Consider the following 14527-nt stretch of genomic DNA (forward strand, 5'->3'; position numbering starts at 1 on the left):
TGGACATTAACTCTTCTGGAATTTTTTATTACTTTTTTCTCTTGCTTCACTTAATTTTTTTCAAAACATATCTATTTATTTGGCTGTGTCAGGTCTTATTGTCCCACTCGGGATCCTTTGCTGTTGTGAAAGGACTCTCTAGTTGTGCATGGGCTCAAGAGCTCATGAGCTCAATAGCTCTAAGGCATGTGGGATCTTAATTCCCTGACCAGGGCTCGAACCCTCATCCACTACATTGCAAGGCAGGTCTTAATCACTGGGCCACCAGGCAAGTCCCTCTTGCTTTACTTTAAATTTTTTACCATATATATTTATCCTTCTGTACTCTAAAGTCAAAGATATTCTCCTATGCATTTGCTAAACATTTTGAGTTTTTTCCTTCACTTTTAATTCCTAATCCCTAAGGAAATATTTTTGTAAGTGGTATGAGGCTGTGACCCATGCTCATCCTTTTTTGCCCATGGAGATTAACTGTCCAAATTCATTAACCTTTGCCCACTGATGAGCATTGGTATCAGAAATCAGTTCCATGTATGTATGGATCCATCTGTTTCTAGGCATTGCATTCTGTTCTACTGTATATTTTTCTACTCCTATGGCCAATACTACATGGTCTTAGTTATTAACGTTCTATAATAAGCCTTGAAATTTAGTAGGGCAATACCTCTGCCTTTTATTCTGGTTCCTCTTCAGAAAGGTCTTATGTTTGCCCTTTCTCTTCCATAAAACTGTGACAGTTGATTTGCACTGCACCTTGTCGGTACTTGGTACGTCCTGGCCCTTAGTCCCTCAGTGATGTCTGACTCTTTGCGACCCCGTAGACTGTAGACCACCAGGCTCCTCTGTCTACATATTCTCCAGGCAAGAATACTGGAGTGGGTTGCTATTTCCTTCTCCAGGGGATCTTCCCAATCCAGGGATCCAACTCGCATTTCTAGCGTCTCCTGCATTGGCAGGAGGGTTCTTGATCACTGATTTAGTGGGACTAATTAACCACTGAGTTAGCGGGACTTTTTTATGGATAATACTTGGTATTGTGGGTATTAATTTTTTTTTTTTAAATTTTAGCTATTCTAATAGGCAGTAGGGTAGTAGTACTATCTCATCATGGTTTTAATTTGCATTTCCCTAATGACTAATGAACATCTTTTTATATACTCAATTACCATCCATTTATCCTATGTAGTAAAGAGTCTGTTCAAGTCTTTTGCCCATTTTAAAAAAAATACATTTACTTCCAATTTTATTTTTATATCTACTTAAATACATTGAAAACCATGAGTCCACTCAGATACACCCAATTCCTAACCGACCACTACAGGACTCACACTAGTTTTCTTTCCTGCTCCATCTGTAACTCCCTTCTCCACCAGTGGGAAACCTAAACTTCATTACCTTTAATATACTTACTTTTTTGCTCAGTTCCACTGTATAAGACTCAGCTCCTATCTCCACCACTAACTTCCTCTTCCAGGCAAATGCCCCCCGCACTCTGCTTGGTCCTTATATCCCTCACTGAGCCACGTTCATGCATCAGTGAAGTCTTTGCCTTACTGGGGCCCCCGCATTCCACACTAGCCTGCCCCTTCATGGTGATGCCATCTTCATCCTGGCTGGACCTGATTCCCATCACCAGTTGTCCCTCCCTCTCCAACTATAGATATCTTTTTCACCTGCTCAGGTTCTGACCTCTGATACCTCACACAGGTCCTCCCTTTGCTCATTTTTTATACTAGATTATTTGTTTTGTCACTCTTAAGTTTTAAGAAATCTTTATGTATTTTGGATACAAGTCCTTTGTTGGGTATGTGATTTGCCATTATTTTCTCCCAGCCTGTAGATAGTTTTTTACCTCTCTTTGCAGTGTCTTCTTACAGAGCAGAAGCTTTTAATTTTGATGAAATTCAATTTATTAAAATTTTTTAATGGATCATGTCTAAGATGCTCAGTACAATGTTTAGTAGAAGTGGTGGTAATGGGTATCCTTGTTTTACTCTTGATCTTAAAAGGAATGTTTTTAACATTTCACTTTTGAGGATTCACTATGACACTTGCTGTAGATTTTTGTGGCCATTTGGTAGTAGGATAAGAAAATTATAATAAGTTTAAAATAATTCAGGTGCCTCTGATAATGCTGTAAAATGTTAATAAGAGACGACATAACATAACATAACATATCCTTTTGTTGATAGTTTTATGAAGAATCAAACGAAAATCACATAAAGGCAGAAAGATACTGTGGTATAAAAAGACATGAGTTTGAGGGCCAGTCATTCTTGAGCTCAAATCACAGCTTCCTTACTCAGTATCTTTGTGGCCTGGGGGAAGAGATCCTCTCTGTTTTTATTTCATCATCTATAAAACCTTATGGAATTGTCATAAAAACTAATGATCATGTATGAAAGGGTTTAGAATAGTGCAATGCCTGGCTTGTACTGGGGTCTAAAAAATATGACTGCTCTCATAAAATGCTGAAAGGTTGTCTAACTGACTCTAATCCTTCATTAAACAAAAATTCATGAACATCTTCTATATGGTGGGTACTAAATACAGGGAATGGAGCTTTTAATTTAACAAGGTCTCTAGCCTATAATTTACAAAGGATTTCTAGAGGGTCAATACAAACATTGCCTTATACTCAGCTTTCTTACCTTTTTACAGTGACATTATATTTCTATGTCAATTTCTTCAATCAAAAGATCAATTTTTTAAAAACAGTTCCACCTTCAGAAAAGCAGATCCAGTATTTTCTCTACTGACCCCAGCAGGCATTTGTAGCAAGCATACTAAACACAACTCTTCATTTAATCAAGCCTGCTGTATTCCAACAACATGTTTCATTCTCAGTTATATAATCCACAGCAAATGTTTTTTGCTTGATAATTAGGCAGACATATGGCAAAGTCCTAAGCCACATATTATCCACTGGGTTTTGGGTTTCAAAAGTCTTAAACCCTGAAGTACTCATCATTCATTAATCACATTAAAATTTTGAGATATGTGAGACTGGTGTACTATTAAGCAGAGTCAATATTTTATCTTTAAGTGATTCTATCACTCCACCTAAAAGCTACAAAGAAAATTATGAAAATTAAATATTTAATCAAAACACACAGAGCTACATCTAAGGTTATTAGATGGCAACTTGAACTGAAATAACCTTTCTCTTTTTTCTTCTCACATTTCCATCAGGGGAAGATGGTGCCTGTTTTACTTGAAGTCGATTACAAACAGCCCCTTCTTTACAGATAATAGTTAATAATAGCAGAAGGATCCATTTAAAAGCAAATTAAATTGAGACTACCAGCATGTATAGTATAATCTGGATGCTGCAAAGATATAAATCAGAGCAAAACTCAGTGGAAAGTTAATGGTATTCATGAGTGTTGAAAAATTTCATCTACAGTAATTAGGTTCAACATATTTCGCCCTAAAAGTTCTAGAAGAAATGTTATCTCGTTAGTCTCAAATTGTCCCTCTTGACAGGATATAAAGTGACTGTCAGTAGGTTACGTATATATCTGCCCCATGAACTCTCATGTATGAAGAATATTAGTTTTCCTTTACAAAATTATATAGTTGCATTACACTTGAAATGTTAATTTTTAAAAAGCAATGAACCCATATAGAATGCACTTTTAAATGACTGGTCTGGAAAATGAATGTTGATCTGAAATGTTTACCAAAAAATCATTACACTTTTAATTACCCTCAAATAGGCTTATAAAGCTTAGGCCAAAGTGAGGGGAAGAAATAGTTACTCAATAATCTAAAAAATTTAAGCTTACCATGAGATCTGGGAAACCAACAACAATTGTAGCATAACTATTCTTATCTGAGAGAATTCGGTTTGGAGAGTCAATCTTTTGTCCCACAGCTGAACTCAGATTTTCAGATGATAGTTGATTACTTGAAATTGTATGAGGTATGCTGCGGTCTGTTTCTGAAAAGTATCAGAGAAACATTAAACACCATATGCCCCTAAATTGCTCCAGGAATTAATTTTTGCAAGATTTCATTCTCACCAACTCAAACAGAAAAGCATAAATTAAAAAAGAGAAAATGCTTTCAATTACACTCATGGATTTTTGCCTGAGAAGACTCAGTTTTCAGATCTTGGTATCTTCTCATTTACGGAATTCAAATTTTTATTAGCAATCAAGATTAATATTAACAGTACTGCAGAAAGAGGTAAAACTGACCTGGTTAGTTAGCAATGGTGTATTTTAGACTCTTTTCCTTAAGTACTTTTCACACCACCCCCAAAAACCGTGATGAATAAAGTAGAAATTCTGACGTTCTGTGTTAAAAAGAAATGATGCAATCCTAAAATAGACTTGGAACCTACATATATATAAACATTCTGACTTGTCAAAAATATGCAAAGACAGAACTTAAAAGATGATGGATTCTTCCTTATTGTTTCTAGGGCAGTGACTAAGTTTTCTCTTTGGTATAAAGTTAACATATGTTGATATGACTGTATTTAAACAATCCTAGAGGACAGTATGTAATCAAGCTGGCGGCCGCACAGCCTCATACACACAGAGCACGGTATTTACCTTGCATGACACCAAACCCTGGGCTAGGAAGCTCCTCTTTCAACACATACAACTGGCAAACCCCACTGTCCTTAGATTCGATGTGTGCAGGTGTAGTTAAAAGATACTTCCTGTAAACAAACAAAACACCTGAAGTGAATGAACAGTTTTTCCTTTTCTCATAACTGTGAGACCAGACTAGGAAAAATAAGAGTTTTTCCCTCCCAGGGCCTCTTTTTCATACTGTGAGTATAATTTACAGTTTTAGAGTTTTATCATGAACTTAAAAAATAGCTTCCTAATGCTGTATAAAGTTGTTGTTGCTCAGCGGCTAAGTCGTGTCCGACTCTCTGTGACCGCATGGACTGAAGAATGCCAGGCTCCCGTGTCCTCCACTATCTCCTGAAGTTTGCTCAGATTCATGTCCACTGAGTCAGTGATGCTATCTGACCAGCTCATCCTCTGTTGCCCCCTCCTCCTTTTGCCTGTATAAAGAGGAGTGCATAATAACAATGCAGTCATAAATGTGAACTAAAAACCTAACGCTTCCTATACGAGGAAAGTCTAGTAAAAAAAAAAAAAAGAAAATTAAAAAAGCAACTTGAAAGAGACACTCCATGCCATCATGGAGCCTGCTGTTAATATGACTGATCGGCCAGTAAGAGGGAACCCAGCCTCAGATTTGTGACCAGGTACCACCTTCCCTGTTGGCTCAGCAGTAAAGATCTGCCTGCAATGCAGGAGACAAGGATTTGAGCCCTGGGACAGGAAGATCCCCTGGAGAAGGAAATGCCAGCCCACTCCAGCATTCTTGCCTGGGAAATCCCATGGATGGAGAAGCCTGGCAGGCTACAGTCCATGGGGTCACAAAGAGTGGGACACAACTTAGTGACTAAACAACAAGAAGGGACAGAAGCCCTCACTGCTGCAATTCCCTTGGTTTACTTATTTGTATAATTGCCAACATAGGGATGTATAAATAGCCAGGAGTGTTCTGCATCAGGACACTTCTGCTTCTAAGCAGAGGAGCAGAAAATCGGCATGGAGCCAGGAGAAGGGATGCATGAGGGAGCAGACCTCAAAACTTACTGTGCACCCTAGTTATGCCAAGTGCACAGAAAGTCCTTCCATCAACGAGTGTACAGTCCAATGGAGGAGGCGACACAAAACATAAACACAACCAAGTAAGAGCACCCAAGATGAAGCGAAGAAGAAACTTCTCAGGGGCGCAATCTGTGAAGTCCCAAAAATCAACGGCATGTGGACGGAGACTGTGGCCCTTTGAAGAAAGGATGATCGGAAAATCTGTTTTGAAGTACTGGCAAGAATACAGAGAATACAGTGAAATGCTCGGTGTGCTAATAGGAAAAAGCCCAAAGAAAGATGGATCAATATAAAATATTGTAAAAGTCATTATGTTTTTACTGTTAATTTCAAGGTCATCATCTGAAACACTTTTATAATTACACTATGAAGCGACATTTAAGTGACACTAAAATTTTCCCCTCCCCTCTTCTTCATAGTTTCACCTGCCAAATACAGAAACGTTAAATGACAGACACAGGAAGAGCTACATATAAGGATGCTGGAAAAATGAGCACACTCCATGAGGTACTACGGAGATCTACCCACTGATTTGTTTTATTCTCCACCAGAAGCCACTTGTCTTCTGCTACGAGAAAAACCGTCTGGAGATTGATGGGAAGCGAGATGGTATGAGTTTGCCCTTCTAGAACATCCAGCACAGACAGGGTGTTCCTGAAAAAAAGAAAAGAAAAAGAAAACTCTGTGAAAGGAAGTGGTGAGGATATTGGCTGAGTAACCATAGCATAATCATGATTTATTACACAACCCTAAAAACAATATTTTTAAGACTAGATGATAACAGAAAAATGTTATTGAGAAAACAGAGATATAAAACACTAAACTATGTAAGGGCTTGCATAAGATTTAAAAATGGGAAGTGACATCCACTATGTTAGTAGTGGTTGAGTATGTAATTATGAGCACTGTTTTTTTATGTGTGTTTTTCAATGTTCTGCAATGTGGGACAAGGTACTTTTAGAATAAAATCATACTAATTTGGTTACATTAGTTTACAATAAGCCAGAGTAAAGCACCCGGCTGCCAACGCAGGAGACATAGAGACGCAGGTTCGATCCCTGGGTCAGGAAGATCCCCTGGAGAAGGAAAAGGCAACCCACTCCAGTATTCTTTCCTGGGAAATCCCATGGACAGAGGAGCCTGGTGGGTTACGGTCCATGGGGTCGCACAAGGTCAGACACAACTGAAGCAGTTTAGCACAGTGAAATTTAAGGAGGAAAGAGAATGGACAGAACAACAATCCCAGTTTAAATCTTCTACAGCAAAAAGCTCACCCTTTTTCTTTGTAGAACACTAGCCAGTTTTTGTGTGAAAACTCTTTACACATTTTGTAAGTTTCCTAAAGACAAGAAAAAACAAAATATTCACGTTAACTATGTTGGATGCAGTCACGTCTCTTCAGCTGCTTTTCCTTAAATTAAGTTCTTCAACGTGTAAAACATAATTCTCTGAGAAGCTACCCCTCTTCATCCGTTCCAAGACTCTTACGGTAACATGGATTAAAATATATTTTAAAATTCACTGTGAACTATGTACTAAAACATTTTTAGGATAATATTTAAAAAAATAATGCCAAATGCTGGTTAGAAATAAACACGCTATCTGGTGATTAACTGTGATGTTTGTACTATAGCATCAATACATAGGAAATACTTTGTTTCTTAGATTTGGAACTATCTATGACATTTAAAATTTCTTTTTCATGACCTTTTAAGACCTATAAGCATGTTGTTGTCCAGGGCAGAGGGTAAGTCTGGTTTTATATCCATTACACATTTTTCTGAATGGCAGAATAGATTTCCTGGGGTTGGCCAAAATGTTTAATTACTAGTTTATTAAACTAAAACATTTATTTATCTTGTAAATACTACCAGATGCTGCACTCAAAGGTTCATTACATAAATCCAAAACATAAACACAGAACTGGAAAGCAGGTTAAAGTGCCGGCATGATTAGGGATTTATCATGAATATCACGCTCAAATGGCTCATGATGTCCTATGATTATTAGTTCAAATGTTCCTGCGATGGATACAAAAAGAACACTGATACTTACATTTACATGTATCCATGTCTACCTGCTTGTATCATGTTAAAATTCACAAGTGCCTAATAAAAGAATTCTTTTGTGCATTATAGCAAACAAAAGGTGCTGCAAGGGAGGGGCAGGCATGCATTTTTACAGTTAGAAAGCTACAGAAAATCCTTGGCAATTTGCTGGGCAGGCTGGGTATTCCTTACAGCTTCCTCCTTGTTCCACCAGGAAGTTTTCTTCATTGTAAATTCTTCTGAAGGCAGGATGAGACGGCGAAGGGCTTGGCTAGCGGGATCCAGCAACAGGATGACATTGCTCTGGAAATAAAGAGAATAGTTTTTTTATTTTTAAAGCAGCAGTCTCTTGGCAGCCTGGAAATAAAGGGTATTTAGTGATAAATAAACCAAAGGTAAGATGGCAATACTGAAATATTTAAACGACTCCATAAAAACACTAAGTGATTTTCCCTAATACAGAATTTAAAGTCTTCCATGGTTTAATAAGGATATTTCTAATTATGTAAGGCAGACTTTCTTCTTTGTGGATTTTACCTTAAACCATGCCCTTGTAAATATAGGCCAGGTTTAACCATGGCTCTGCTTTATTATGTATTAAGGAGGAAATTAAGACATTTGATCATTTTTAAAAGTCTGTTTACTTTTATCAAAATTACACTTAAAGAATGTGCAGTTAAACCAACACAGTATTGTAAAGCAACTATCTTCCAATTAAAATTTTTTTTAAAGTAAATTACAAAAAAAAAAAGTTGAAAAACTCTTTTACACTATGCATTCAATTGTCTGATGATGAGAGGGGCTATGCTGTTAGTTGTTTGGCCTGAGGAATCACGGTGCTGGAGAAGACTTTTGAGAGTCCCTTGGACAGCAAACAGTCAATCCTAAAGGAAATCAACCTTGAATATTCTTTGGAAGGACTGATACTGAAGCTGAAGCTCCAATACTTTGGCCACCTGATGCGAAGAGCTGACTCATTTGAAAAGACCCTGATGCTGGGAAAGATTGAAGGCAGGAGGAGACGGGGACGACAGAGGATGAGATGGTTTGATGGCATCATTGACTCAATGGACATGAGTCTGAGCAAGCTCGGGGAGATAGTAAAGGGCGGGGAAGCCTGGTGTGCTGCAGTCCAGGGAGTCACAAAGAGTCAGACACAACTTAGCCACTGAATAACACACTGTGCATAACTGAATCTCATTTGTTCTTTTCACAAACGCAGGTTCAACTCAGAAAATATGTACATGATATAAAGACAGATTAGCAAGAAAATATCAAGGACCCCAAGAACCAAGCTGGTAATGAGTATTTCTTCATCTTGTCGTTCACTGAGCTTGGGAACTTTCATAGCTCGTGCTATGATAACATACTGACAAGAGATTGCTCCAGCAGCATTCATCACAGTTATGCAAATGAAGTAATAATCTCTCAGAAATTAGGAGGATTTTTTCAAGAAAAAAAACTAAAAAAAATTAACAGACATTAAAATAAGTGAATAGAAACGCATGAAATAAGAACTTAAAATTTAGAAAGCCAGAAAAGATTGAATATTTTAAAGCAATGTAAAGAAGTTGGGTTTTCAGTTAAAATTTAAAGACATTTGAAGTTCAGACTAACAGGTTTACAAAAAGGCACCAGAAAATTGTTTGTCAGGCCTCATTGTTATATAATTGTCTTTTTTTCTCTCTTATTTTGGTTCATTTTGTTTTGTCTTATTAAGATTTGGGGCTCCTTCAGTTATACTAACCCTTATGAACTTTTCATTTTAAGAACTTTCTTTGAGGAAAATAAAATCACAAAGCATCCAAAGAATTACTATACATTTTGTAAAATATATACAAAATATGAAAAGTCTGCTCATTTCTTCCATAACATTTATTTGTTGTTGTTGTTCAGTCACTATGTCTGACTCTCTGTGGCCCCATGGACTGCAGCACACCAGGCTTTCCTGTCCTCCACTATCTCTGGGAGCGTCCCCAAACCCGTGTCCATTGAGTCAGTGATGCCATCCAACTTATATTTAAAGCAGAAAGAAGAATACAAGGATGAATAATCATTACTTTTGCCCTTTATTACATAATCTAATTAGAGAGGAAATAAAAGAAAATGTAAATAGATTAACGATTCATCTGCAAATCTGAGACCTCATAGTGTGGTTTCAATTTATTTTACTAGCCAATTTTACTGAAATGCACAAGAATTAAAGTAGTAGTTGTACTGAAGTTTCCTTTATTCCACATACTCCAAATATTGGCTGTATTACAAAAATTCTAAGCAAGTTGACAAAGCTTAAAGTTTTCCTTATAAAGAAACTTAGAATGCATCATTCTGTATAATATGCAATTCTCCATTACACCTCCATTACACGTGTGTGTTACGATGGAACTCTGCTCAATGTTACATGGTATCCTGGATGGGAGAGGGGTTTGGGGGAGAAAGGATACATGTGTACATATGGCTGAGTCCCCTCACTGTTCACCTGAAACCATGACAATGTTGTTTGTTAATCAGCTATACCCCAATACAAAATAAAAAGCTTATTTTTTTAAGAAAAGAATGTGCATCAGTAATATTCTTCTTTAAAATCAACATATCATATAAGAAGCACCATTCCTGGCATTTGAAAGTTTGAATATGATAAAAATCTCAAGGGAAATCCTTAAAGTTTTCCTTAAGAAGTTGTACTAATAAGTTAAAAATTTTCAGTCTCTATTCTAGACTAAGTCTTTTTTTGAGTTAGTATTTTTTAAAGAAGAAAATTTCTCTTATGATAAATATGTACAACATTAACACAAATTGCTAGCACTTAAGCAATTTGGATAATATTAACTTTTATGAGCAACAGAAAGTCCTAAAAATAATGTTTGATCCCAATATGATTAAGTAGAAGAATAAGCAGATGATTAAACAGATATGGTTACGCACAAAAATTAATACAGTTTTGCATTTTTCCTCCTTTTTAGGGTCTAGTACTTCTGAAGTGAACTGAAAAACTGGATCTTTCTAAGTAACAGAAAACATACCTTTATATGTGTGTGTATATATACATATGTTTCCAGCCACTGCTGTATTTAGAATTAGTTCTAGAAGCAATTGGCAACATGAAGGCGTTCTGCTGCTCCATCCTTTTAGATGTTAATGGTTTCCTTCTGTAAATGACTAATGATAAATTCTGTCTGAGTTTAAAAATAGAATTTTGCGTCACACATGAGTACATGTAACTGTGGTTTTGGCACTCCTTCCAGGGGGGCAGGGTGGAGGAGCGAGTGAGCGATTTTATTATGTTTGTATTTGACTGGGAGAAAAGTAACCTCTGGATGACCTCCATGTCCTAAAGTCTGAAATTCTAAACTTTGTACAGATGTAATAAGTAATCTCATGGGGGGGGGGGTAGGGAGGGAGGAGGCTTTATTTTTAGGCATGGCAAAGTTTCCCTTTCCTCACTTAAGATTTTATTTTAGCAAGGAATTTTTGAACAACTTCTTAAACTAACCAGCGAAATGCATCTGTTGCCAAGCTCTATAAAGACAAGGGATAGATGAATCAATGGAAGTACCTCTTTACAATATTTTAGCCCCCTTGTCAGCTAGGGCAGAATGGGGAAGAAGGAAGTGAAGGCAGCCCACTCATTTTTTCATTAGATCAGAATTATTCATCATTTGTTAAATTTTACAGTTACACGCTGTTCATTTGGAATTAAGGAGGTCTTAATACTCTAGTGCGGACATAACATAAAACAGACAGAGGACAGGTAGACAGAAAATCCTGGTAAGCCATGCGAGTCTGCTCAGGGCGTTGAGGTAACCTGGAAAATCGCTGAAACTGGTCAATGGGCAAAAGTCAGGCAGCATGCAAGAATGCCAGGAGGGAAAGTGTGGGTTTATACAAAAAACACACTGTCTTCGATGAAAGTCATTATACATGAGCAGGGAACTGATCCACAATGTCGCCAAATCATTGGATCTTTTGAGAAGACAAACTACTTCCTGAGAACCTGGAAATCTCATACTTTTAGAACTGGTATCTGTAAATTTGACAGTTTGCCTGACAGTTGAAAATTTGGCAAGATTTTTTGAAAAAATACTCCAAAATCAGACTTCTATTTAAATTTGATTGGTTCACTTAATCAAAAATCACCAAGATATCATGTGCTTTTTATAAGTTTCCTCTGGCTGTAGAAATCAATTCAATGGCATTGACATTTTGTTGGAACTCTACAAAGTAAAACCCTTTCCAATGGGATGGACACAAGCTTTTCTAAGCAAGAGCTGGACATCTGTATATTCTGCTTCTAGGAGAAAGTAAAGTGAAAAAAATGGTGAAAACCAGAAAAAAACTGATTAACTCAGAATTTATGATAATTGTTGAGTCCTGCCCAAGGCCACAGGTGCAGGACCTTGCAGCAAGGCCACAGACGCGGAGAACCAAGGACACCTCGCAGCTGACTGAGCCCCACTGTAACGGTTGCTAAAAGCTCCTGTCACCACTGACAAGCTTCCTGACTCCCAATCAGGCAAAGACGCCCACTCCAGTAAGCACCCCATAGCGCCCCAACCAATCACCTATGGCCAACGGTCCAGGAGGAATTTTCTTTGTCCTGAGACTATAAAAATTGGTTATTAACCCATGAAAACTGACTCTCTCTGGTCTATCAGGCAGTCAGCCCACTGCGCTTGCAGTACCCACATTGTATCTGCTCGCTGTTCTTAATAAACTCACTCCCTTCTGAAATGCTCTGGGTCTGGAAATTCTTTTCCAACCTGTGCTTGGACTGCCTCAACAGTAATTACTTGGGCAAAGCCTAAAGTTGAAGTTGACTTACTTAACTCAGTGAAACACTGAAAGGCTATTTACGAGATTTTTTTTTATTCTTGATTAGAAACAGTCTAAAAGCACTGTTCTGGGTAACACTTTACTCTTATAGTATCTTAAAATACTTAACAAGTAAAAGCATTTGCATTTTTTCAATATTTTCCTATGATGGATAACTTTTAAAAACTTCAGCAGCGAGTGAGAGCATGGACAAAATTAACGTGATTCTGGTGGCGTCAGTCAAGTTTGGCTTGAACTTCTGTCCCACCATGTGTTTACTGGGTAAGCTATTTACGTTCCCTGAGCCTCAGTTTCCTCACCTGTAAATATTGATAAAGCTACCCCACTGAGCCTCTGGAAGAATAACGTGAATAACGTATGCAATCTTTTCCTTGACACATTTGTCAGCATTTAATCATTGATCTTCCTCCTTGAGATATTCATCACTTGGCTTCTGAAATACCACACCCTGGTTTATTCATCTCCACCACTGGATACTCATCTTCAGTTCCCCTTGGTTGATTCCTCCTCCTTTCCCCGATTTCTTAATATTTCATTGCTCCAGGGCTTAGAGCTTAGACTTCTCTCTCTCTTTTTTTTTTTTAAGACTTCTCTTTTCTACCCACATTCCACTCCCTTAGTCATCACTTTCAGTTTCATGATTTAAATAACATTTATACTCCAGTGACTTCCCAATTTATACTTCCTATTCTCCATTAAACAGCAGAATCTTCTACTTGGCTTTGTTATAGGCATCTTGAATTGAATCACACATCTAATTTTTCCTCCCAAATCAATTCCTTCCTCATCTCAGTTCATGGCAGGTCTACCCTTTTCGTTGCTCAAGCCTTAAATCTTAAAGTTGACCTTAGTTTCTACTCTGTCACTTCATGTGTCTGATCTGTTAGGAAATCCTGTTAGTCGCACCTTCAAAATATATACAGAATCCATCATCACTGATGATTTCCAAACTTGGGTGATCTCTTGCTTGAATCATTGTAAAAATGTAAAAATTGTAAAATGTAAAAAAAAAAAGTAAAATTAGTTTCCTTCGTTTTGCCTTTGTACCTGTAGACTATTCACCACAGAGGAGATAGAGAAATCCCTAGGGATTTAGAAATCCCTAAAATATACGTCAAATCTAGCTGTTCCTCTGCTTGAAGCCCTCTAAGACCTTCTTCCCCTCCCCTCACAGGCAGCGCAAAACCTCAGAATAATTCATAAGGCTCTACACCTCTGCCTCCCCACCCTCCACCACGGTCCCGCCCCAGCTCACTGGGGGACTTCTTTGGCCTCGCCTCTTTATACTCTGGCCCTCATTCAATCTTCCCCACCACACTTCTTTAAAGCTGCAAAGGCATATTCCAGTCTCTGGGCCTTTGAATTTATAATTCCCTTATCCCTGGGAACTCTCTGCTTCCCAGTATCTCTTCTCTCCCTCAACGCTGTCAACTCTACTTAAATATCACTTTCTCAGGCAGGCGATCCCTGGCCCGCCCTGCTTTAAGTGGTAGTCTCCCTTCTGTTTCACTCTCCCTTGCTTCTCATCGTCTAATTTAGGTTGTGATTATTTATTTCGCTTATTGTCTATCTTTCTGCACCAGAATACAAGCTTCTCAGAACAAGGACTTTTGTTTTGTTTATGGAAGTATCCCTAAGAGTAAGCACATGATACTTATTTGATGAATGAATGATATGCTTAGAATACTATTTGGTGGGCTTTGCTGGTGGCTCAGTGGTAAAGAATCTGCCTGCACTGCAGCAGACACGGGAGACATGGGTTCGATCCCTGGGTTGGAAAGATTCCTTGGGTTGGGAAGAAGGAAATGGCAACCCACTCCAGTATTCTTGTCTGGAGAATCCCAGGGACAGAGGAGCCTGGAAGGCTACAGTCCATAGGGTCACAGAGTCAGAAACAAATAAAATGACTGAACATACACACACACACACACACACACACACACACAATTTGGTAGCTACCAGGTGGGTAACAGGTCTATAAAAACATTGCACTCCTTTCTA

At 37.9% G+C, this 14527-nt stretch overlaps 1 protein-coding gene across 1 annotated transcript in view; it reads right to left on the reverse strand.

The window, feature by feature from the left end:
- The window catches only part of VWA8 (von Willebrand factor A domain containing 8), a 366079-nt gene that overhangs the window by 137475 nt on the left and 214077 nt on the right, over positions 1-14527 (reverse strand). Inside the window, exons 30-34 of the mRNA XM_043892308.1 lie at positions 7886-7996; positions 6920-6984; positions 6174-6299; positions 4563-4672; positions 3789-3943 (exon numbers count right to left, since the gene is read on the reverse strand). Coding sequence (XP_043748243.1) covers positions 3789-3943; positions 4563-4672; positions 6174-6299; positions 6920-6984; positions 7886-7996 — 567 coding nt within the window. The remainder of the gene's footprint in view (positions 1-3788; positions 3944-4562; positions 4673-6173; positions 6300-6919; positions 6985-7885; positions 7997-14527) is intronic.

This window comes from Cervus elaphus, chromosome 30 (genome assembly GCF_910594005.1).
Source record: "Cervus elaphus chromosome 30, mCerEla1.1, whole genome shotgun sequence".
Taxonomy (NCBI): Eukaryota; Metazoa; Chordata; class Mammalia; order Artiodactyla; family Cervidae; genus Cervus; species Cervus elaphus.